The 26,024-nt window shown below is 43.0% G+C and overlaps 1 protein-coding gene and 1 non-coding gene across 2 annotated transcripts; both read right to left on the reverse strand.

Annotated features, from left to right (window-relative positions):
* Position 1: 1 nt before the first annotated feature.
* Positions 2–16,145, reverse strand: LOC135515491 (shootin-1-like). Its single transcript, XM_064939122.1, has 20 exons — positions 15,852–16,145; positions 14,879–14,928; positions 14,641–14,701; positions 14,363–14,457; positions 13,908–14,088; positions 13,545–13,642; positions 13,385–13,466; positions 13,193–13,287; positions 12,962–13,090; positions 12,708–12,771; positions 11,088–11,251; positions 9,405–9,558; positions 9,074–9,203; positions 8,799–8,856; positions 7,514–7,570; positions 2,819–2,950; positions 2,664–2,693; positions 2,503–2,556; positions 2,009–2,183; positions 2–1,515 (listed from the first exon to the last, which is right to left on the reverse strand). The coding sequence occupies exons 1-20, from the start codon at positions 15,883–15,885 to the stop codon at positions 1,364–1,366; spliced, it is 1,995 nt and encodes a 664-aa protein (XP_064795194.1). The 5' UTR covers positions 15,886–16,145; the 3' UTR covers positions 2–1,363.
* A 5,236-nt stretch (positions 16,146–21,381) lies between these two features.
* Positions 21,382–21,464, reverse strand: trnal-cag (transfer RNA leucine (anticodon CAG)). The gene has a single exon. It is a non-coding gene; the product is annotated as a tRNA-Leu (tRNA).
* Between the last annotated feature and the right edge of the window lie 4,560 nt (positions 21,465–26,024).

Consider the following 26,024-nt stretch of genomic DNA (forward strand, 5'->3'; position numbering starts at 1 on the left):
GTAGAATAAATAAGCTACTTTATTTCTGTTGATTTCATCACATACACACACACACACACACACACACACACACGCACACACATACATACGCACACAGAGAGAGACACACCTACACAGAAGGGAGTAGCAACATTATTTAAAAATCCACCACCTTTGAGATTGAGTGGCAAAAAAACAATGAAAAATGTATGCTGAAAGTGAAAAGCAGACCTTTCTAGTAAAGGAGCCAGCCAAATTAAATAAATATATATAATGGCAGAACAGCGTGCTACAGAAACTAAAATGGTGTCAAAGTGTGAAAGTAATCCCATCCTTTTCAAATGCTTTTACCAAAGAGCAGGGGTGTGTGGAAGTGTGAACTCAAAAAGCTGCCATCCATCCAGCCTCCATTTCAGACACTTTCAGAAGCTGGAGGACCTTTAAGATCACCTGAGTGCTCTTAGCTCGACAACACCTTGGCAACCCAAGTATATGAAGTGCCTAAATGGCAGCCGACACAATTCCTCTGTTGTGTGAGCTAATTAAGGTGCTAGGTCTCTAGCTACAAGGAGGTCCAGAGTGCAGAATGAGAAGAAAGGTAAGCTGTCCACTCTTCAAAAGAAACAGTAGAAATTATTTGCTGGTGGTATGTGTATTTTTCATTCACTGGTACTGCATGTGTGCTTTCCATTTACAAATGGCAACTGAGGCATGATGTGAATAAAATATTGTATTATTTCCACTTTGAAGTATTTTTTTTTTTTACACAGCTGAAGCATAGCAGGTATTAGAGTGAAGTGACCCCTACACAAAAAGAGACAAGTATTCAGAGCATTGGGACAATAATGCACCAAGAATTCCACGATAAGAGCATCAATGCAGAACCACATTCTTCTCACTCTTTGCTTTTCTCGTTGCAACATTGAATGTGAATTGAGAGAAATTCATGGATGGGTTATTTCTCACACCCAGCACAAGTAGAATATCCGTGTACATTCTTACTGCCACAGAAAGGTCTTTGCCATTGGCTTACTACCCTTAACCCAGTGTTTCTTGATCCTGGTCTTGGTGATCCAAATGTAATTGTTTTCCCTAGCACTGCACAGCAGTTTCAAGTCATAAACTCATCACCAAGCTTGGATTATTTCAATCAGGAGTGTGCTGCTATGGCAAAAACAGAAATGCGCACCGCTTTGGGTCTCCAAATTCCAAAGATTAAGGTCAAGCCTTAACCCAAGCCACTCACATTTTAGTTACTATTATTATTAAAGGCAAAGGTTCCACATATACATCAAATATGTGGACTGGCTGGGGGTACACAAGGAGAGGTTTGGGAAACACTGTGGTGCAGTATCCCAAAACTAGTCATCCGTTTTCCCAACTTTCAGATGTTCTCCTGGCAGATGATCAGTTTTGATTCTCTGATATGGGAGTTCCTCTTCTCTCTGTTTTGCTGGAGCCTCCGGAGTACAGGGGTGCTGCCACTCTCTCCTGCCCAGGGAAGTACTCCTGCTGCTGGACTGCCCGGCTGGGGGCCTGGGGGAAAGACATGGTATATAAGCAATTTTTTTATCTAAAAAAAAAAAAAATCTAAAATATTGTAGGTAAGTGAAAAACATCACTACTGCTGCGTTTAGAAAGGCAGCCCAATTTAGTTTTTTTTTCTTTTGATCGATCACATCTTTTTAAACATCAGATCTTTTTCAGATTTGATCTGATTGGTCAAATGGCCAAGTAGTGAAAATAAAAATCTGAATTGGACTGCTTGTCTAAACGTAGCCTGGGTAGGCTAATGATGTGTCTGGTCCCTCGTTTGTTATCATCTGCATCAATCTTTCTCTTTAACCAACTTTGACCTAAAACCATTTCAAGCCATCCATGACCAGGCCAGTCCATCATTTAATGCAGTACCATCAATTTAATGCCCGTGGACAAAACAATAACCAGAAAGGACACTGCAACCCTTAAAAACCCAAACTTACTGACTGTCCACCAATCCCTAAAACAAAGGATGGAGATGCTACTGCACCTTGTATTTTGGTAGGGGTTATGGCAGTGGAGGGGGCGGAGATGGGGGTGTCCTGTCCATCCGCCATGGCCCGTCTCCTTCTCTGTAGCACCATCTGTAGCTCTGCCTCCCCCACGTTTCGGCTGAACCTATTCCGTGACCATGCCCTCCTGTGGCCTTGGTGCTTTATGGTGTCCTAGAAGAGGTAGTACAGTAGACAATCAGGATAGGTGAGGAGGAGGTTAAACCAATCAGGTCAAAGAAAAGAAGAATTCAAAAGTACAGTAAACCAATCAGGGTACATTATTAATCCCGTCGACCTATTAGACTCACTTTTCTTGTAGAATTGAAAATCCTTTTTTTGTTGTTTTTTGACATTCTTATTTAACCTTTATTTAACTAGGCAAGTCAGTTAAGAACAAATTCTTATTTACAAACCGGCCAAGCCCGGACGACACTAGGCCAATTGTGCGCTGCCCTATGGGACTCCCAATTCTTAACTTATCCCATCTTACCAGCATTCCTTTAAGCTGCAGCACGGCTGACTTTCTCTTCTCAATCCTCTGGTCCTGTGATTGAAAGATTATTTAGATTTATTAAAAGCATTTTAATATTAAATAAATCAACAGTCTTTAATAACAACTATTATAATAAGACAGGTTTCAAAAGTGCTCACCCTCCAGGCACAGTCATCTTCTGATCCGACCTGAAATAGGAGACAAAATGTCAGATGTCTCACCACTGCAATTGTAGATAGCATGATTGATTGACTGATTGGTTGGTTGATTGATGATTGATTGATTGATTTATACATGCACTATCTAGCCCTACCTGTGGTCTCTGAGTGGGTCTCAGGACAATGCCTTTCTTTATCCTCTCCATCATCGCATCCACCGCTCGGGTCTTCATGTCCAAAGTAGGATCTGGCTCTGTTGGAGAAAGGGACACAACACAATGAATAGGCTACTTGAGCTGTGCTGTGTTGAACAGTAGAACTGCTGATATCAGAACCAGGGTCTTAATTTCCCTCCTAAACATGCCTTGAGTATCAAATCAAAATCAAATGAAATGTTATTGGTCACATGTGCTGAATACAACAGGTGTAGACTTTACACAGCAGTGCAGAGTTAAAAAGTAAGACAAATATTTGCTAAATAAAAAAGGAAATGGTAACACAGTAAAAACAATAAGGAGGCTATATGCAAGTAGTACCAGTACTGAGTCAATATGCAGGGGTACGAGGTAGTTGAGGTAATTGAGGTAATACAGTATGTACATGTGGGGAGAGGTAAAAGTGACTTGGCAATCAGGATATATTATAAACAGAGTAGCAGCCAAGTATGTGAAGTGTGAAAGTTTGTCTATATGTGAATGTGTGTGTGTGTGGCGTCAATATGCATGTGGGTGTTCTGTGTGTTTGAGCATATGTAATGTGTGTGTTGGAGTGTCAGTGTAGTATGTGTGAGTGGGTGCGTAGAGTCAGTGCAAGAGTCAGTGCAAAACAATTAAGATAAATATCTGTGGTGCAGCGGTCTACTGCACTGCGTCGCAGTGTTGTGGTGTCACAACAGCCTTGGTTTCAATCCCAGGCTGTGTCACAACTGGCCGTGACTGGGAGTCCCATAGGGTGGGGCACAATTGGCCCACCGTAGTCCGAGTTAGGGGAGGGTTTAGCCGGGGGGGGACTTTACTTCACTTAACTCATCGCGCTCTAGCAACTCCTTGTGGCGGGCCGGGTGCCTGCGGTCGTCAGATGAACGGTGTATCCTCTGACACATTGGTGCAGCTGGCTTCCGGGTTAAGCGAGCGGGTGTTAAGTAGCGCGGCTTGGCGGGTCATGTTTCGGAGGACGCATGACTCGAGCTTCGCCTCTCCCAAGCCCGTTTTTGGAATTGTAGCGATGAGACAAGACTGTAATCACGAAATTGGGGAGAAAAAAGCGTGTAAAAATGAAAACATTACAGAGGGGGTCAATGTAAATTGTGCGGGTAGCCATTTGATTAACTGTTCAGCATTTTTATGGCTTGGGTGTAGAATCTGTTCTGGTGTCTTTTGGTCACAGACTTGGCACTCCGGTACCACTTGCTGTGTGGTAGCAGAAAGAACTCTCTATGACATTGCTGGCTGGAGTCCTTGACCATTTGTTTTACCATCCTCTAGTATAGAGGTCCTGGAAGGCAGAGAGTTTGGCCCCAGTGATGTACTGGGCCGATGCACTACCCTCTGTAGCGCCTTGCAGTCAAGTGCCGAGCAGTTGCCATACCAAGCAGTGATGCAACCAGTCAAGATGCTCTCAATGGTGCAGCTGAATAACTTTTTTGAGGATCTGAGGGCCCATGACACATATTTTCAGCCTCCTAGGAAGAAGAGGCGTTATTGTGCCCTCATCACAAATGTGTTGGTGTGTTTGGTCCATGATAGCTCCTTAGTGATGTGGACACCGAGGAACTTGAAGCTCTCGACCCACTCTACAGCCCCATCGATGTGAATGGGGGGTGTTCGGCCCTCCGTTTCCTGCAGTCCACGATAAGCTCCTTCGTCTTGCCCACATTAATAGAGAGGTTGTTGCCCTGGCACCACACTGCCAGGTCTCTGACCTCCTCCTTACAGGCTGTCTTATTGTCATCAGTGATCAGGCCTACCACCGTTGTGTTGTCGGCAAACTTAATGATGGTGTTGGAGTCGTGCACGGCCACGCAGTTGTGGGTGAACCGAGAGTACAGGAGGGGACTGAGCACGCACCCCTGAGGGGTCCCCGTGTTGAGGGTCAGCATGGCGAATGTGTTGTTGCCTACCTTCACCACCTGGGGTCGGCCTGTCAGGAAGGATCCAGTTGCAGAGGGAGGTGTTCAGTGGGTCCTTAGCTTAGTGATGAGCTTGGTGGGTACTATGGTGTTGAATGCTGCACTGTAGTCAATGAACAGCATTCTCACGTAGGTGTTCCTTTTGTTCAGGTGGGAAAAGGCAGTGTGGAGTACAATAGAGGTTGCGTCATCTGTGGATCTGTTGGGACATTATGCAAATTGGAGTGGGTCCAGGGTTTCTGGGATGATGGTGTTGATGTGAGTCATGTCCAGCCTTTCAAAGCATTTCGTGGCTACAGATGTGAGTGCTATGGGGCAGTAGTTATTTAGACAGGTTACCTTGGTGTTCTTAGGCACAGGGACAATGGTGGTTTGCTTGAAACATGTAGTTATTACAGACTGGATCAGAGAGAGGTTGAAAATATCAGTGAAGACACTAGCTGGTCAGCACATTCTCTGTGTATGGGTCTTGGTTATATATCTGGCCCTGCGACCTTGTGAATGTGATCCCTGCACAGCCGCATAGAGATTCTAGATAATGTTTGTAACCTCTCTGGATTACAACCAAACGATGATCAGTGTACCATATTACGTATTGGATCCCATAAAAATACAACTTTTACATTATTGTGTCATTTTTTTTTACCAATACAATGGTCTGACGGTGAAGTAAAAAACTAAAGGAACTTACTACAACTAATTTCAACAGAAAGTTGAAGAAAGTTTAGTGCTTTCATAATAAAATTATTAATTATGAAAGCACCAAACCTCTCACTAAAAACATCAGTCATACATATCCAAGCTGTATCACAACTGGCTGTAATTGGGAGTCCCATAGGGCGGCGCACAATTGGCCCAGCGTTGTCCTGGTTCGGCCGGTGTTGGCTGTCATTGTAAATAAGAATTTGTTCTTAACTGACTTGCCAAGCTAAATAAATGTTAAAAATAAATAAATAATTAAAAATACAAAAATTGTACTTAAACCTGAACCGGTTCTCCAGTAGAGTAAGAATGGCTCACCCCTTGTTCAAAAATGTCCTACTTTGCATTTATCCAGATTACAACCTCTCACTTTCAGTAAATTGAAAATGGAACCTTTTTCATAATGTCGTCCTTTCTAAAACAAGTCATACAAAGCTGGTTACAATTCCAGTTTCATCCTCCAGAAAAGACAGAACAAATATTACAACAACTAATATGGTTAAATTCAAATATAAGAATTTGTAAAACAATAAAACATTATTTATGAGGGAAAAAAAGGATATATCTTTGTAATGATATTATGAATAGGAAAGGTTATGTCACATGTGCAGTTAACAAACATATATGAACATGTTTGCTCTATCCAAAATTACAACCAACTGATTGCAGCATTACCGCAAAAATGGAGGAGGCAAGTGGATGGGGGAGAAGGTAGGAAAATTGTTTGTCTGCCCTTTATTAAAGACTAAAATTTGCCCCAATTTTTTTATGTATCTAAAAACACATGCCAGTTTTACTTGCAGACCAAAATGTTGACTGCGGTGCCATACAGGTTGCAAAATAGTTGGGAAGAGATTTTCAACCCTGCACATGGTTTATGGACTAATACGCAAAACAACGCTTGATTGAAAATGTAGTTTTTCATTTTAAATGATTATACAAAATTCTTGCCACAAACAGAATGTTATGGGGCATACAACCAGCTTAGCTCTGCAAATGTTGCTATGAAGAGACAGAATCAGTAGATATCTGGTCACAGGTTCAGGAATGGCTGAAAAATCGAATAATTTATCTAAAATCACCCAACAAATAGCACTCAACAATATAATCATATTTTTAGTAAAAACATGTATCTTTAACTTACAATCTGTAGATACTATGTGTTTACACAGGTTTGAAATTGATGTGAAACAGAAAAATATGGAAATCTAAAGAGGCCGGTTTACGGAGATGGGTGGGATGGACTGTGAGTAGCTGAGTGGTGCGTTTTAAAAGCTTGTGTTCTATAATAGTTAGGACTGAAAAAACAATGTATCATGAATAAGTACTATCTATCTTGATGCAATGTACAGTATATAGAAATATCAAATTACTTTATCCTTGCTATGTCCTGTGAGGATCCGAATGGGTCAGGTCAGACTGACGAGATTGTGACAGTAACCAGGCCTCTCTCTCTCCCACAGAGGGGAAATGGGGAGCTGCTGGATCGTCAACCGTTCACACTCGGTCGTAAACTACAAGAGAGGGAGACTCTCTCTCTTGTTCTTTAGTATTAACCAAAGGAATGTCTTTGTTCACATACAGTTTTTCCCGCCCAAAACTCTAACATCCAAAAAGTGATAATGGAACAATATTTCTAACATAACAATGCGGGAAATGGTCAGTGGGGAACTATGGAAAACGAATGTCATTGTTTTTCATTTTGTAATGTTATTACATTTTCATCCAGTATGTTGTGAACACATATGTAAGTGATGAAGGTATTTGTGTTAATAAGATAGGAATGTGATTTTAGTTTTCTAATAAGATAATAGTTTTTGATATTCTTTGCACATTAAGTAGCTACGCCCCGAGTGAGGTCAGAGAGCTTGTCAGAATGACGGAACGCCCCTTTTTACTAAGAGTGCATAAAGGCTTGAAAGAGAATCAACCTTTAGACCAGGAAACTTGAGGTGGAGACCTACACGTTTGGAATGGTTGACTCTTTGAACCTCAACACGAGGTGAAGAAATTAACTCACCTTCCTTTGGACCAGAGAGACGAAGAGTTGCAGCTCATGTCCATCGTGGTCCGAATCCTGAATACCAACATGAGGAGGAAGAGTCGAGAAGCTCACCTCAGACAATCACTGGTACAGCTGATTAGCTGTCTTAAGGCAAATATCGAGAAAAGCTAATCTAAGAGAGACTATCCCACTATGTTCATCACCAATAGGAACCGTCGACATGGCTGGTTATCGTCCAGAGTAAACAACAGTAGAAAACGGGAAAGGGGAGGGGAGATCCCATTTGGACAATCCGAGCCATATAGCTGGATCAACTTTCAGAGAAGGTTTGGTTCCGACCGAGATAAACGACTAACAAAGGCATTTCACACGTAAATACATTCATGATTTCTTATTCCAAACGGGCGGTGGTTCGTGTGCAAGATATATGATTAATGTGAAGACAGTCCTTGACTGTACAATAAGTGTCCTTTTTCTCTCTCTCCCCCCTCTCCATCTACGTTGTAACAAGCTGTCATATCTTGTCAGTCCACTAGGGACCTTTGTCTCATGTAAATGTGTGTGTGTATTCTGTGTTATTATTTAGTTAGCTAGTAAATAAATGATTAAACCAATTTGTGTAGTACTGAATAATGCGCAAGTCTGGGGTTTTTGCAGATCCAAGAAGGTTACGATCGTTCAGAATGAGTATTTGATAAGAGGTAATGATTAATAAGATGGCTGTTTATTAACATTATAGGTAAAGACCTTATAGAGTTTAATTTGGAAGATGGTAACTCTAAACAACTTCTTCCGTGGTGCCCCAAATCTTAATTACTTAATTGTTACATGATTAATTTAATGTGTAAGGACAGCAGAGTAAATCACCACCTTCCGGAGACACCTGAAACCCCACCTCTTCAAGGAATACCTAGGATAGGATAAAGTAATCCTTCTCACCCCCCCCCTTAAATGATTTAGATGCACTATTGTAAAGTGGCTGTTCCACTGGATGTCAGAAGGTGAATTCACCAATTTGTAAGTCGCTCTGGATAAGAGCGTCTGCTAAATGACTTAAATGTAAAATGTAAATGTGTAACAATTAAACATAGTTAGTGGATTAAATAAATAACAGTCATCAGATTAATGAATATAAAGTCACGACAGTAACTACTGCAACTACAAAAAACAAGTGCCATGTAAGTAAAATGCGTGTAGAATGTACATGTAACAACAAAAGAAAAAGCTATATTAACAAAGTTTATTTTTGTCCTCCGAAGAGGGTGGAAATGCGTAATAATAACATGGTAAGAACACTCACTTTCTTATCAATGTTGTTGGCTGACTCCTTCCTCTTGTTGCGAAGGACGACTAAGGGACTGAAGAGAGGAAGAAGAGAAAGTGTTGCAGAAGTTGTTTGTTTAATCAAATTAACTAAATTATTTAATCAAATGTACCTATGGGTATTACCATCACCTTGCTATGTAACAAAGGTCAACAAGTTTTCATTTTCAATGTAAGTTCAAGTTGTTTGAAATAGGATACCTCTACCAGCTAATATCGTGGTTATGTATTTATAGTATATAGAATACCTACTCAACAGCAGTACTGGAGGACAGTGGGGGCAGGGGTGGTGGAGGAGGAGGAGGTAGTGCAGGGGTTAAGTTGTCCTTCTCTGAAACCAGGTCTTTCTCTGCGTCTTTCAGCCTATCCTCAAGCTGTTTCACTAAAACGAAGAGAAAGTACCACCAACCACAAGTGTGTCATATTTGAATACCGTAAAATAGCATTTGTTTGAATATTGAAAATGGGGCAAAGAGAAATTCAACTTCAGACGGTTATAGTGTTGTTTTTTTGTAATTAAATATTTGAATTGTGCAACAGTGTCCTTTGCTCACTGTGACACAAACTTCATCTGTAAATGTACCTTCCCCCTGAAGCTGGGTGACAGTCTTCTGAGCCTCCCTGAGCTGGGTGTCCATGGTCCTCCTCTCCTCCTCACTGCTCTCCAGTTGGCCTCTGACACATTGCAGCTCAGACAGAACACTGCTCTCTTCCAGAGCACACTCGGTCAGTTCCACCTTTGATAGTCATGTACAGCGATTAGACTTACTGACAATTTTTGAGGTTTTGTTGTACTTTTACCCCTTTTTCTCCGCAATTGGTAGTTACAGTTTTGTCCCATCGCTGCAACTCCCCTACGGACTCGGGAGAGGTGAAAGTATGGTGGAAATTACAAGATTATGTTATAATGCTGTTATTGCATCAAATGGCTGTTTTATGCAACAGAATAAGCGGTTGTTAGAACGCTCATCTATGCTTGTTCTACTGAGGATGGGCCTCTGTAAGATTTACAATGTCTTTAGGGATACCACATTCCAGAGCATGAGTTAATGTTTCTGTTCTATATGGTACCCGGGAGAGATGGCTCCAGTATGGAGTTGGGGGGCCAGACACTGGTCTCTACACAATGAGTTCTCATGTTTGTACATCAGAGACTGTCTGCTGTGAATTATAAGTATCTTTCATACAAATCTAAACCTTGCTTCTTTTGATTACAATAATTCCACCACAAAGGTCAAGAGCCATGCGTCCTCTGAAACACGACTCTACCAAGCCGCACTGCTCGATTAACCTGGAAGCCAGCCGCACCAATTTGTCAGAGGAAACACTGTTTAACTGGCAACTGAAGTCAGCTTGTAGGCGCCTGGCCCACCATAAGGAGTCGCTAGAGCGCAATGGCACAAGGAAATCCCACCCCTAACCCAGACAATGCTGGGCCAATAGTGCGCCACCTCATGGGTCTCCCAGTCACAGCCGGCTAGGATCGAACCCGAGTCTGTAGTGACGCCTCAAGCACTTTGATGCAGTGCCTTAGACCGCTGTGCCACTCGGGAGACCTAGACCTATACATTAAAATGTAACCTATTCAGATCCATTGTTCAGGTATTATATGTCAACAAATATACTGTAGTTTCTTTTTTTTACCCCCTTTTTGTGATTACAATCTTGTCTCATCACTGCAACCTCCCAACAGGCTCGGGAGATGCAAAGATCGAGTCATGCGTCTCCCGAAACATGGCTTAACCCGGAAGCCAGCCACATCAATGTGTCAGATGAAACATCGTTCAACTGACGACTGAAGTCAGCCTGCGGGCGCAAGGAGTCGCTAGAGCGCAATGAGCCATGTAAAGCCCCCCCCCCCTACCAAACCCGGATGACTCTGGGCCAATTGTGCGCCGCCTTATGGGACTCACGGTCACGGCCGGTTGTGATCGAACCCCAGGCTGTAGTGACACTGCAACACTGCAATGGAGTGCCTTAGACCACTGTGCCACTCAGGAGGCCTAATATACTGTAGTTTCAAAGAGACTCAAACATTGTCTCTCACTCACTCACACATACACTCTCACTCACACACACACACACTCTCACTCACACACACACACACACACACACACACACACACACACACACACACACACACACACACACACACACACACACACACACACACACACACACACACACACACACACACACACACACACACACACACACACACACACACACACACACACACACACACACACACCCAACCCCCATCTACCTGGTTTCGGTAGTAGCGTTGTATCTCCTGTAGGGTACTGCTAATGTGGGCCACCTGTTCCAGAGCATGTTGGAGCTGGAGACTGGTCTCTGAACTCTGCTGCAGCACCATGCTCTGTCTCTGGGTCTCCTTCTGCTTCACCAACACCTGCCCGTCAGTCAATCAATCCATCAATCATGAATCAATCAATTGTCAATCATTCATTTGCTTTTTCATATTTTGTCTTGGATGTGCAAGAGTTATGACCAGCATTCAGTCATCAGAGGTATGACTAGTGGAAAGGGGTGGTATGAAGTCAAATTAAATGAATATGGAATCCCATACAGAATGATGCCAAATTCCCTTCCAGCAGCACAGATAAAGCTGTAATGTGAAGCTGCAAATGGTCAAATGATATACGAAACTTGATTTAACAAAACCGTTACAGTCAGAGACAGTGAGTTTAGGAATTGAAAGTCTGTGAGTCACTTTCACTTTTGGCTCCCACGAGGTCGAACACAGTGAAGGTGTCGCGACAGCAGTCATCTGTGTGTTTGACTACACATCATCATTACAGTTAACAAAACAACCAGTCCCATATTTACTCCCAATTACCCTGGTGTAAGCACTCTAAAGTCCCTATAGCACAAGGCTACTTTCACACAGCTAGGGACCAAGTAGGGAGTGCTGTTTGACAAGGAAAGGGGCTGCTGGTTTCCACACAATATGCACGCACGCACACACACACACACACACACACACACACATGCTTAGCTAAGTTATTTCCTATTTGAGGCCCACATCATTATTATGCAGCACGACACATGCGGAGAGAGAAGACCTATGAATGGGGAATGTGTTTTCAAAACATGTGAAAGTAGACAAGTAGAGGCTTCATACACACACACGCACACACACACACACCATCAAACAAATAATGCTTCGCATTGCATTAAGAGTAAAGGGGGCTGAGTTGTGTGGTTGTCTCAGAACAGTAGGGGTCCTTTTCACAGGTAAGGATCCCTGCGAGGCGTCCCATTATGTGCCTGTCTGGCAAATAGCGAACAGCGTGCACAAAGGCGACAATTGCCAGCATTCAATGTAAAGTGTCAAGCTAAAGGCGGGGTTGTGTTTAAAGCTATAGTCCCCGTTCTCAAACTGCCGCCGTGATGGAAGCTCATTATAAAGCGAGGGGGGGGGCTCGAAGAGGGGAGACTACTTTTGTTGTCCTCCTAGACGCCGGTAAAAAAAATAGAAGGAAAAGATAGCCACCTTTGTTTACAACAGGGCCAGCTGGGGAAACGTGAGCTGTGTGTGTGTGTGTGTGTGTGTGTGTGTGTGTGTGTGTGTGTGTGTGTGTGTGTGTGTGTGTGTGTGTGTGTGTGTGTGTGTGTGTGTGTGTGTGTGTGTGTGTGTGTTTACAAAGTGACCAGCCTGCCTGTGTCCCTTCCTTCTCACACCTCTTTGTATTTGTTTGGCTAATTTGTCCTCTTTAATGAATACAGAATGAATGGGTGTATCTACCCGACCCCCCCCGCGCGCCCCACAATATGCGCCCTGTCTGAATGAGGAAATGAGTGTCTGAATGAGGAAGTGAGGAAGTAGCCCTGCCCTCCCTCTGTCCAATGCTCCTCCATTCACTAGGACTGCCCTCGGGGCCCTGGTTGAGGCCACTGCTGCTCTTTGTCTTCCTATGGCATGCCACCTATAGGAGTGTGAGTGTGAGATGGGTGCACACTCGCACGCACACAAACACACACACACACTGAGAAAACAAAAACACATACGCATGTACACAAAACGCACAGAAATGAAATACACAAACGGAAACACATAAGCGTAACGGATGTGAAACGGCTAGCTAGTTAGCGGTGTTTGTGCTAAATAGCGTTTCAATCGGTGACGTCACTTGCTCTGAGACCTTGAAGTAGTAGTTCCCCTTGCTCTGCAAGGGCCGCGGCTTTTGTGGAGCGATGGGTAATGATGCTTCCTGGGTGACTGTCGTTGATGTGTGCAGAGGGTCCCTGGTTCGGGCGAGGGGACGGTCTAAAGTTATACTGTTACATACGCATGTACACAAAACGCACAGAAATTAAATACACAAACAGAGACACAGGGTTGTGTACCTGGTGAGCGAAGACCTCAGCATGCTGTCTGAGACCCTGTTCCAGGTCCAGCTTCTGACTGATCTCTGTGAACTCCTCTGTCACTAGCTGGGATACTATGGACCCACATAAAACATTGAATGTGACTTTGGTATGAGGTGAATGGAGCGTATATCATGAGCAACACTGATATGTGTCTGAGTGGGGTCTCACCTCTCTTCATCTTATTCATGTTCTTGTTCTGCTTGGACAATTTCTTCAGTATGGCCTCTTTCTCCCCAATCTCTTGGGCCAACTAAGTGGCACATGTAGAAGAGTGGGAAACAATAAATACTTATAAAGTTTTACTTAGTACACACACACACACACACACCTGTTCTTCAAGCTGGCTCTGCTCTCTCTTCAGTGAATCGACCTGCTCACACAACTGCATCTTCTCCCTCAGCAGCTGTTCCACTGAGGCCTGCAGCTCTGACCATGATGAAGTGAGAGAGAGGGTGGGTGGGGGAGAGAGAGCGAGAAAGGGGGAGAGAGAGGAGGAGGAGGAGAGAGAAAGTAAAATGTGAGAGAGGAAGATAAGCAGGTATCTTATATCTCTTTACATTTCCTTGGTCGGTCGGGTAAAAGTACAAAAAACAATCCTCTCAAATCTCAATTCTATTGCCTTCATACATTATACAGTATGAGTTCGGGATGGGAGTTGTTGTGTATGGTGGATCTCAGAATGTCTCTATACCTCTGATCTGTGCCTGTCCTTGCAGCACAGCCTCCTCACCGCTGTCCCCATCGGGGTTGGGGTTGACCCCCTGGTCAGACTCCAGGTCAAAGGTCATGGTGGCCATGTTTTCAGGAAGCTTAGGGAGGAGTGGCAGCAGAGCTTGGCTCCTCCTCTTCAGAACCTTGTTCTCTTTTGTCACCTTTGTGTTCAAGGAGAAAGATATCTGTTAAGAGCAGTGCTATTTATTCCACAGGGCGTGCAGGCTTTTGTTCCCGCCTAGTAGTGATTCAACTTATGAACTAATCATCGAGCCCTTAATCATTAGCTGACTTGTCTGTGTTAGTACTGGGCTGGCACAAAACTTGCACACCCAAGTGGGACACTGATTGGTTCAGTGGATGACATCACTGAGACATCCTTTGGAGCTCCAACGCTGTCGCATGACGAACTACAGTAACCACAATACACACCACCTTGACAGCGAGGGCCTCTGCACTCTCCCTGCAGGAGCGTTCAATCTGGAACTGCATCTCTAGAACATCCATCTCCTTCAACAGCTGAGAGGATACTGAGGAGAGAGGGGGAGAGAGACAATGGGAGTGTGGAGAGAGAGAGAGAGAAAGAGAGCTGGTATTAGGCTGCTGGATGAATAGACTCCTACAATGTGTGCGCATTGATTCTCATTACGGAAGCTTCATTGGAAAGCTGAGCTCCCACCATGTAATCAAGGATGTTGACTGGTGCAGCTCACCTTCCTCCATCTCAGACAGCATCTGACTGGCCTCATCCCTCTGCTTTTCCAGAATCTCACACTACAGGACAGATCAAACAAACAGACATATGAACAGAGAAATCAGCCACATCTTACTTACCTTTTATTGCATAAGAAAGTAAATAAACAACGTGCTTGGAGTAATTGGTATAAGATCTTGGGGGGGGGGGGGGTCAATAGAGGAACACTGGGGCATCACAGATGCTATTGAAGATACCTGAATATCTCCTTCATCTTCAGAGGAGCAACTGCTTTCTCCACTCGAAGCTGAGAAAATGGGGAAAAAGTTGTTCCAGAACAGAAACAAAATGTTCAGTTTTTACAGCTCTGAATCATGAATAAGTGGTCAATAAATGAGGAAGAACGACAATCGAAACCAAATGAGTCAGGTTTTCACTACAGATGTTGGATCTTAATTTGAGCCCATTTGCGACAGCAGTAAAAATAATTCTGCAGCAACAGGAAATGTGAATTATTATGTGGATTAAAATGAATGGACATTTTAGTATGGCATGATACAGTTTTCATATGGGAAAATCAAGTCTGAAATTTCAAAGTGGGAAATTACAAACGTCAGAAGCCTTTTTAAACCTCATACACCAGAAGTTTAACATCTCCTGCATTGCAGGAAAGTCCTCCTGCAAAGGGTGATCAAATTAAGATTTTTTTTTTACTTCTGCAGTACTTTACAGGCCCTAAAAGAGGAAGCTCCACCTTCTGTGAGAATTAAAGGAAGAGATTCCGGAAGTCTCACTTGAACAGGGATCTGAACCATGCATTTCCCATAACCACCCAGGATTATAACTAATGGAAGCGTTATTAACACATGTCCTACCAAAAAGGCTAATATGCTACTTTTATGCAAAACATTGAAATGGAACATAGGCTATACAGTAGTTTATGGGACTGGCCTGCACATTAGCCATATACAGTACCTGCAATAATGGGTAGGCTTTGTCATCATCAAGCAAAGCTTTACACAAGGTTAGGGATATCAGAAATATTTCCATAATTCACATGAAATATCAGATAGTCACTTAAATAAGTCCATGACACCTTTCTCACTTCCACATTCATTTACCCTCAAGTGCAGACCTAATTTCAAACAACAAACGCTCTAAGTAAGGTATGGAATTTGGACCAGTTGATATACCAGTTTAATAATACCCCTGAATTGTTGACAGTCTCACCTGCAGCAGTGCTGTTTTCCCCTTGGAACGACATGATTACCCAGCTCGCCTCCGGTTCTTTCGCCTCTGGTTCTATTGCCTGTGGTTCTATAGTCTTTGGTTCTATAGCATGTGGCTCTATAGCCTCTGGTTCTAGCCTAAGGTTCTATAGTCTCTGGTTCTATAGCCTCTGGTTCTATAGCCTCTGGTTTTATAGCCTCTGGTTCTATAGCTTATGGCTCTATAGCCACTGGTTCTAGCCTCTGGTTCTCTGACTCCCTGACAACAGTCTCCTTGTTCTGTTCTGACTCAGGATCTTACTCCACCTTTGACCAGCACACACATTCCCACAAACACACACACCCCCAGTGTGTAGGAAAGGGAACCGAAAGTCTTGACTTGACGTGATACAAGACAGGGAGTTGTTCACACATACTCATACCAGTAGTGAAAAAACTATAATTGTGCCTATTTTAGTAATTTAGCACAGGGTTTCCCAAACTCCGTCCAGGGGCCCCCCTCCTGAATGTAAGTTTTTGTTTTTTTCCCTGGCGCTACGCAACTGATTCAAATAACCAACTCATCATCAAGATTTGATTATTTGAATCACCTTTGAAGTATTAGGGCAAAAACCAGACCAGGAAACCTTTATTTAGCAGACACTCCAAAGCAACTTAAAGTGGTGAGTGCATCCATTTTTCCCCCCTCTTCTGGTTCCCCATGAGGGTCAAACCCACAACCTCGGTGTTGCGAGGACCATGCTCTACCAACTGAGCCACACAGGTCCACATTTTAAGGTTAGGACCACTACATTGAATTCTTCCATCCTAACATTGTCATCGATGACATCTCTGCATGTTCTTAAAAGATCACCTTCTTCCACTAAACACCTGAAGTATCCCCAGCCTCAGTAAGAAATTATGCACTCAAAGTTGACATCTCTAACAGGGTCACTGTCTTTGTAAATCTACAGTAAAATCAAAGTGTGTCTGTCAGGAGAAACCATTCCTGGTATCTTCCTATTACAGCAGAGGAGCATATTGTGTGCGAACCAAATGGCACCTTATTCCCTATGTTGTGCACTACTTTTGAACTTGACCCATTGGGCTTTGGTCAAAAGTAGTCCACTAGATATGGGAAAGGGTGCTATTTGGGACACAACCCTTGACCTCTGTTTGCAGTCTTAACAGAGATCTGCCATTAAAAACTTTTAAAAATCATCCTGGAAATGACATGACATAGATTGGGAAGAGGAACCCTCAATTATTCACACACACACACACACACACACACACACACACACACACACACACACACACACACACACACACACACACACACACACACACACACACACACACACACACACACACACACACACACACACACACACACACACACACACACACACACACACACACACACACAACCAATTACTCAGACTATTCTCCCCCATGTTATTTATTCATAATCCCTGGAGTGGATATTGTTGTTTTTAGCAGCACACAACTTCACAGGGACCAGGCCTATATCTGGTAAGGGCAGAGACCTCAGTTCCAGCCCTGATGTTCGGATTAATAATAAAACAATGTGTAATAAATACCAGCATTGTGAAGGGAAAGACTGAATTCAGCAACAATCAACCCAAAAAGAACAGTACTGACTGTCATACTTTTCAGCAGTAGAATGATTTTCCAGACTGACCCATGGCGCTACTTTAAAACTGGTTGGATGGTCTCATTCGTCATCCTGAGAGATTGGGTGTGGTGGGTTGCTGCAGCACTTAGCCTATGTTCTCTCCAGGAGAGTTTTTATTGTGAGGTTTTTGTGAGAATGGATTGCAGCGGCTTGGGTTGCAACCAAATGTCATTGTGAACGTCATTACTTTGCAAACAGACCCACAATAACCATGGCACAAATATAACACAAAACTAAAGGGAGTGGGACACACCAATAGGCTACCGTTGAAACAATATGACTATCTATGAAACAACTCGTGCTTTTGATTTATCAAACATGCGTTTACCTCATCTCTTACACTATAAACCATTGTGAATGTGCCAAAATGTTGTTTTTTTAACACATAGGTTCCTAGATCAATAACAAACATTTATGGTTTTGATAAATGCGATTTTGATCACGATGCCCCCCCCCCTCAGGCTTGTAAGATCTGTCTGTCACCGTGGATATGTGGCCCCAGGCTTGTAGATCTGTTTGTCACTGTGGATACGTGGCCCCCAGGCTTGTAGATCTGTCTGTCACCGTGGATATGTGGCCCCCAGGCTTCTAGATCTGTCTGTCACCGTGGATAAGTGGCACTTTGTTACATCAATTACAGAACGGTGATAAAGGTGAAATTGTCACATAATATCATGGCTGTCTGTTGGCATTAGCAGGGGACATTATCCCAGGGAAAGACTTGTGGAGCACTACTGGGCGCATAAACAAACATGTGGAACTAATAGGTGGAGAGAGCATAGTGAGGTGTAGGCCTGACCTTAGTTGACCTGCTAGTTATTAAAAACTGTTTATATGATGTTTTTCCTGAATCACTAATGAGTTGGTAACATTTAACACAAAGAAAGGCTAACACAGTTGAATATAGTCACAAAGTCACTATTAACCTACCCCCCCCCCCTCCCATACACATTGTCAATCGAAAGAATCTGACCCATCCAGCGTTCTTTTCCCGCTCCTATTTGTACGTTTTGTAATCGTTGTAAAGACTGATTCCATGCATTAGAGCAGGGGTGTCAAAGTCAAATGGACGGAGGGCCAAATAAAAAATTTAGCTACAAGCCGAGGGCCGGACTGTTCGAATGTTCATTGAAAAATTTTTAAATGACGCATATAGTCTAGTGAACCTAATTGAACCTACTGAAAACCTAACAAATATATTCCAATATGATCAGATAAATAAAGCAATATTTTCTTATGGCTCTGTCAGTAATCTTTAATTTTCAACAGACACAAAAGACAAATTTCCTTTATATAAAAATCCCCATAACATGAACATTAAATGAAAGAAACCGGTATTCAAGGCACCATCAGTAGCCTATATTTTCTATTTTAGCAAAAGTGGGCTAAATTTACTTCAAAGAAAAAAACAATAATAGCAATTTTCTATCATCCACTCAACTGAAATATTTTTAAAATATAATTGGATTGAAATACAATAAAATAAAGTGCAAAAATCTATTAATCAAAAACAACACTTTGTTTAAGGAGAAGTAACATGCAGTGAAAACAAATATTAAACTTTAACTTTTAAACTTGAACTGAGTAAAAACTCTAAATATGTGATTGCACAGTAATGTTCACTTGTTTGAGGTTGAGGGTGATACTTGGTGGTGTCCCATCTTTTCCACAAGTTCATCAATGTTCGGGTAAGGCTCTGAGCTGAGGAAATCCTCAGAATTGAGTGGAGGTGTTCAGCAGTAAGTCGACTTCTGTGTGATGTTTTGTTCAGGTTCATCAAAGAAAAAGTTGTTCACACAGGTATGTGCTGCCAAACATAGACAACGTTTGAGCAGCCTGGATGCGCAGCTGGGGCATTGTGTCGGGGAGGAAACGGGCGAACTCCGCAGCACCCACTGCCGCATATTTTGCCCTCAGTGCATCATTGCATTGGAGGTCAATCAACTCCATTTGGAGGTTTGGTGGTGAGCTTTCCACGTCAACAGCAAATGGGTTACCGAGCAGTTCCAACCTGCTTTTTTGTGCTTCAAAGTCAGCAAATCGGCGTCGAAAGTCAGCGGCAAGCATACCTATTTTATCAGCCAACTGTGCGCTCGGGAACGCACTGGTAGAGAGCTTCTCTTTCATGGTCTGGCAGCTGGGAAAGTGGCTCAAATTTTCTTTCCGCATCTGCGTCTCCCACAGAGTCAGTTTGGTTTTAAATGCCTTCACTGTACTGTACATATCAGAGATGACATGATCCCGACCCTGCAGCTGCAAGTTCATTGCATTCAGATGACTCGTAATGTCACACAGAAAAGCCATTTCACACAGAAACATTTCGTCTCGGAGTTGTGTTGTGTCTTTCCGACTCCCACCTTGTTTGAAACCCCCGGTTCTCAGTGTCCACCTTCCGTTTTGCCATTTTTGATGGGTATCTGAAAGTTAATTTTACTGTGATGCTGACGACTGCTGTGCCAATAAATATTGAAATGAAGCAGCCTACTGCTCGGTGCGTCACCGTTGCATTGTGGGAAATGTAGTATTGGTGCGTGTAAAAGATCTGCGGGCTGCCGGCTTGCTGCGGTCTGCGGGCCGGTTCTAATAATAAATCAAGATCATCCCAGGGGCCGTAAAAAACCTTCTCGCGGGCCGGATGTGGCCCGCGGGCCTTGACTCTGACATATGTGCATTAGAGCATGACCTATCTTTTATCAAAGCAAACCATTGTGACACATTCGATTCATTATTTTAAAGCCATAACCATCATGGAATTCATTGAATAAAATGTTATCGCTTTGGATGGATCACAAGGTATCCACATCGGGGGAAATTGTGAGGAAAATATTTTGATAAAATGTGTTCAGAATTATTTCAGAACTATTCATGGTTCTACACCTTTGTGGTTGATAAAAGGCATGCCATTATAACAATTGTTAGAGGTTGTCCATGGCCAATTTCTAGAAGTTCCATAAAATTGTTTAGTTTTACAATTAGGCTGTTCGACCAACTCATCTAATATTTTTGCATACGAAATAAGACTATTTACATTGATTGCTGCAAAATAAATATACATGTTGTTGCTGTTTTCAGATGTTTTTTGTTAGTTGTATAACTATTTATTTATACATCTTTGTTTATTGAAACATGAAGAGTATATATATATATATATATATATATATATATATATATATATATATGAAAATACTTTTTTTACATCAATATGTTCAAATAAACGAATTATAAGATTAATAACTATACAAACATTTATTCAGACAGTGCAACGATCGTCTTCGGGAGAAAGATAGGAGGACCAAAGCGCAGCGTGGTAAGTGTTCATGATGATTTTTAATAGAAACGAACTGAACACTGAAATACAAAACAATAAACGATGTGAATAAAACGAAAAACGAAACAGTACCGTGTGGCCAACACACTCACACGGAAACAAACACCCACCAACCAAAAATGAAACCCAGGCTACCTAAGTATGATTCTCAATCACTCACGACACCTGCCTCTGATTGAGAACCATACTTGGCCGAACACAAAAACCAACATAGAAAAACAAACATAGACTGCCCACCCCAACTCACGCCCTGACCATACTAAAACAAATAATAAAATAACAGAACTATGGTCAGAACGTGACAGACAGCCTGGTGAAGATATTGGCCTACACCAATTATTGCAATAGTTATTGCACAAGACAAAATATTAATTAATTATAATTCTGAACTTGATTGATTTCTCATATTTACGTTGATTATGTAACACGAATAAATGTTGCGCAATGAAACGAATAGAGGTTATGAAATACGAGAAATTAGCTTTATCATTCTATCACTTTTCTCAGAATTTGCGCAAAATAAATTGTCAGAAGTGGGATTCGAACCCACGCCTCCAGGGGAGACTGCGACCTGAACGCAGCGCCTTAGACCGCTCGGCCATCCTGACACACGGAACTATTCAAAATGTTGCAAATGTGATTGCTTTTGATCAGCACTTGTTTTAGCACACTGGGTTTGTTCATCCTTTTGAGAGTCTGAACATTGGCATTATATTATCAAAACATATATTAGCGACTGTCTCTGCTAGAAATGTTTACGTTGGGAATCAACACTGGGGTCTATCTGGCGATTTCAGAACCGACTTCAATGGAATGAGAAATGTTACCACTGGACTAAACTAAACACGTGCTACGATGGATAATTCTTTAGTTAATAATATAAATGAACCCATTTTCATGTTCTATTTTTATTATAGGCCAACATTTTCTATTTTTAATAACAGGCCTACCAAGGCTTGTTTTCGACTTCACCATTTGGATGCCATTTGGACTCAACATCAGGGGTGAGAAGTTGCATTGTTGGAGAAATGAACTTGTGACCTGTTTGTTTATTATCTCCATCATGTCTTGTCTGGGCCAGATAGCCTTAAAGGGATAGTTCAGTGATTTTACATGTTTCAATATTTGATTCCTTACCATGACAAAATATCTAAATGTGTCAAATCACTGAACTATCACTTCAACATCCATCCTCACTTGATGTATTCAGACTGCTCACAACAAAACAACTTCTTTGTTATCCTCAAATCTCTCCATTACTCAATCATCTGGGATCCTAACCCGGCCCTGCCCATAGATTTACCCCTAATATCAACGTGGTGTTATGCATGTCTATTTACAAGCACAGATGTAATGCATCTTATGACCAAGAGTGAGAGAGATAGAGAGAGCGAGTAAGAGACATATAGATGGAGGGATGAACAGGGGGTGGGAGATGGCAGAAGGCAAGAGGGAGAGAGAGGGATATGGATGAAGAGAAAGAAAGAGAGAGAGAGAAAGAGAGAGTGAGATGGGGATAGAGGGTTATAGAGGTAGAGTGAGAGAGAGATGGGGAGAGAGAGAGAGGGGGGGGGAAATTGGGGAAGAGGAAGAGGAAGAGCTGTGAGAGAGAGAGAGAGAGAGAGATGTAGAGGGATGTAGAGAAATAAAAAGAGAGAGAGAGAGATGGGGAGAGAGAGAGAGGGGGAAATTGAGGAAGAGTGTGAGAGAGAGAGAGAGAGAGAGAGAGAGAGAGAGAGAGAGAGAGAGGGGGAGGGATGGGGCCAGAACGGTGCAGCCACAGAGGCAGCAGAATCTGTGTGTTGATAGTCTGTGGTGATAATACAGAACTCACTGGGTGTATGGGATAACGATCTGATGCCTTGCGCCGATTGAGGACACGCACACTCCACCCAGCATCTGACATCTGTGTATGTGTGTGTGTGTGTGTGTGTGTGTGATTACAAGTTGTTGTTTAATGCTTTGTATGGAGGCAGCAGGCTATGGATGGACTAGGGCACAAAGCGAGCATCTGGTGGTGCCAACTGCAGCTGGCTGGCTTATCATAGTCATGATACTGGGACTAATACCCCAGATAGCTACGGGTTCGTTTAGGATGAGTACATCAACGTACAGTATACATTGCATTAGGAAAGTATTCAGACCCCTTCCCCTTTTCCACATTTTGTTACGTTACGTTTTTTCATCAATCCTTATTTACATAAATATTCAGACCCTTTGCTATGAGACTCAAAATTGAGCTCAGGTGCAACCTGCTTCTATTGATCATCCTTGAGATGTTTCTACAACTTGATTTGAGTCCACCTGTGGTAAATTCAATTAATTGGACATGATTTGGGAAGGCACACACCTATCTATTTAAGGTCCCACAGTTGACAGTGCATGTCAGCGCAAAAACCTAGCCATGAGGTTGAAGGAATTGTCCATAGAGCTCCAGAGACAGGATTGTGCCGAGGCACAGATCTGGGGAAGGGTACCAAAACATTTCTGCAGCATTAAAGATCCCCAAGAACACAGTGGCTTTCATCATTCTTAAATGGAATAAGTTTTGAACCACCAAGACACTTCCTAGAGCTGGCCAACTGGCCAAACTGAGCAGTCAGGGAAAAGAACCTTGGTCAGGGAAGTGACCAAGAACCCGATGTTCACTCTGACAGAGCTCCAGAGATCCTCTGTGGAGATGAGAGAACCTTCTAAAAGGACAACCATTTCTGCAGCATTCCAAAAGGCACATGACAACCCTCTTGGAGTTTGCCAAAAGGCACCTAAAGTACACTCAGACCATGAGAAACAAGATTCTCTGGTCTGATGAAAACAAGATTGAACTCTTTTGGCTTGAATGCCAAGCGTCATGTCTGGAGGAAACCTGGCACTATCACTAAGGTGAAGCATGGTGGTGGCAGCATCATGCTGTGGGAATGTTATTCAGTGGCAGGGACTGGGAGACTAGTTAGGATCGAGGGAAAGATGAACGGAGCAAAGGACAGAGAGATCCTTGATGAAAACCTGCTCCAGAGCGCTCAGGACCTCCGGCTAGAGTGAAGGTTCACCTTCCAACAGGACAACGACCCTAAGCACACATCCAAGAACACAGGAGTGGCTTCATGGCAAATCATTGAATGTCCTTGAGTGGCCCAGCCAGAGCCTGAACTTGAACCCACATCGAACATCTCTGGAGAGACCTGAAAATAGCTCCTGTAAATGTAGAAAGTTTAGGGAGGTAAGGCAATAAATAGGCCATAGTGGCGAAATAATTACAATTTAGTATTAACACCGGAGTGATAGATGTGCAGATGATGATGTGCCAGTAGAGATACTGGGGTGCAAAATAACAATATAAATAACAAAATAAATAACAATATGGGGATGAGGTAGTTGGGTGGGCTATTTACAGATGGGCTGTGTACAGGTACAGTGATCGGTACGCTGCTCTGACAACTGATGCTTAAAGTTAGTGAGGGAAGACTCCAGTTTCAGTGATTTTTGCAATTCGTTCCAGTCATTGGCAGCAGAGAACTGGAAGGAAAGGAGGCCAAAGTAAGTGTTGGCTTTGGGGATGACTGCTGGAGCGCATGCTACGGGTGGGTGTTGCTATGGTGACCAGTGAGCTGAGATAAGGTGGGACTTTACCTAGCGAAGACTTATAGATGACCTGGAGCCAGTGGGTTTGGCGATGAATATGAAGCGAGGGCCAGACAACGAGAGCGTACAGGTTTCAGTGATGGGTGGCACTGTGATAGACTAACATCCAATTTGTAAATAACATCGCCAAAGTCAAGGATCGGTAGAATAGTCAGTTTTACAAGGGTATGTTGAGCAGCATAAGTGAAGGATGCTTTGTTGTGAAAGGAAGATTCTAGATTTAATTTTGGATTGGAGATTCTTAATGTGAGTCTGGAAGGAGAGTTTAGTCTAACCAGACACCTAGGTATTTGTAGTTGTCCACATATTCTAAGTCAGAACCGTCCAGAGTAGTGATGCGAGTCGGGCGGGAGGATGCGGGCAGCGATCGGTTGAAGAGCCTGCACTAAGTTTTACTTGCATTAAAGAGCAGGTGGAGGCCACAGAAGGAGAGTTGTATGGCATTGAAGCTCGTCTGGAGGTTAGTTAACACAGTGTCCAAAGAAGGTCCAGAAGTATACAGCATGGTGTCGTCTGCGTAGAGATGAATCAGCGAATCACCAGCAGCAAGAGCGACATCATTGATATATACAGAGAAAAGAGTTGGCCCGAGAATTGAACACTGTGGCTCCCCCATAGAGACTGCCAGAGGTCTGCACAACAGGCCCTTCGATTTGACACACTGAACTCTATCTGAGAAGTAGTTGGTGAACCAGGCGAGGCAGTCATTTGAGAAACCAAAGCTGTTGAGTCTGCCGATAAGAATGTGATGATTGACAGAGTCGAAGCCTCGGCCAGGTCGATGAAGACGGCTGTACAATACTGTCTTTTATCAATGGACGTTATAATATTGTTTAGGACCTCGAACGTGGCTGAAGTGCACCCGTGACCAGCTCGGAAACCAGATTCCATAGCGGAGAAGGTACGGTGGGATTTGAAGTGGTCGGTGATCTGTTTGTTAACTTGGCTTTCGAAGACTTTAGATTGGCAGGGAAGGATAGATATAGGTCTATAACAGTTTAGGTCTAGAGTGTCTCCCTCTTTGAAGAGGGGGATGACCGTGGCAGCTTTCCATTCTTTGGGGATCTCAGACGATACGAAAGGGGTTGCAACAATTGCGGCGGATAATAATTAGAAAGAGAGGGTCCAGATTGCCTAGCCCAGCTGATTTGTAAGGGTCCAGATTGCCTAGCCCAGCTGATTTGTAAGGGACCAGATTTTGCAGCTCTTTCAGAACATCAGCTATCTGGATTTGGGTGAAAGAGAAGTGGGGGGGGGGGCAAGTTGCTGTTGGGGGTGCAGAGCTGTTGGCCGGGGTAGGGGTAGCCAGATGGAAAACATGGCTAACCTCTAGCATGGCTACCCCCGTAGAAAAATCCTTATTGAAATTCTCGATTATCGTGGATTTATCGGCATTGACAGTGTTTCCAGGCCACAGTGCAGTGGGCAGCGGGGAGGAGATGCTCTTATTCTCCATCGACTTTACAGTGACCCTTAACTTTTTGGAATTAGTGCTACAGGATGCAAATTTCGGTTTTGAAAAAGCT

This window comes from Oncorhynchus masou, chromosome 27 (assembly GCF_036934945.1).
Source record: "Oncorhynchus masou masou isolate Uvic2021 chromosome 27, UVic_Omas_1.1, whole genome shotgun sequence".
Taxonomy (NCBI): Eukaryota; Metazoa; Chordata; class Actinopteri; order Salmoniformes; family Salmonidae; genus Oncorhynchus; species Oncorhynchus masou.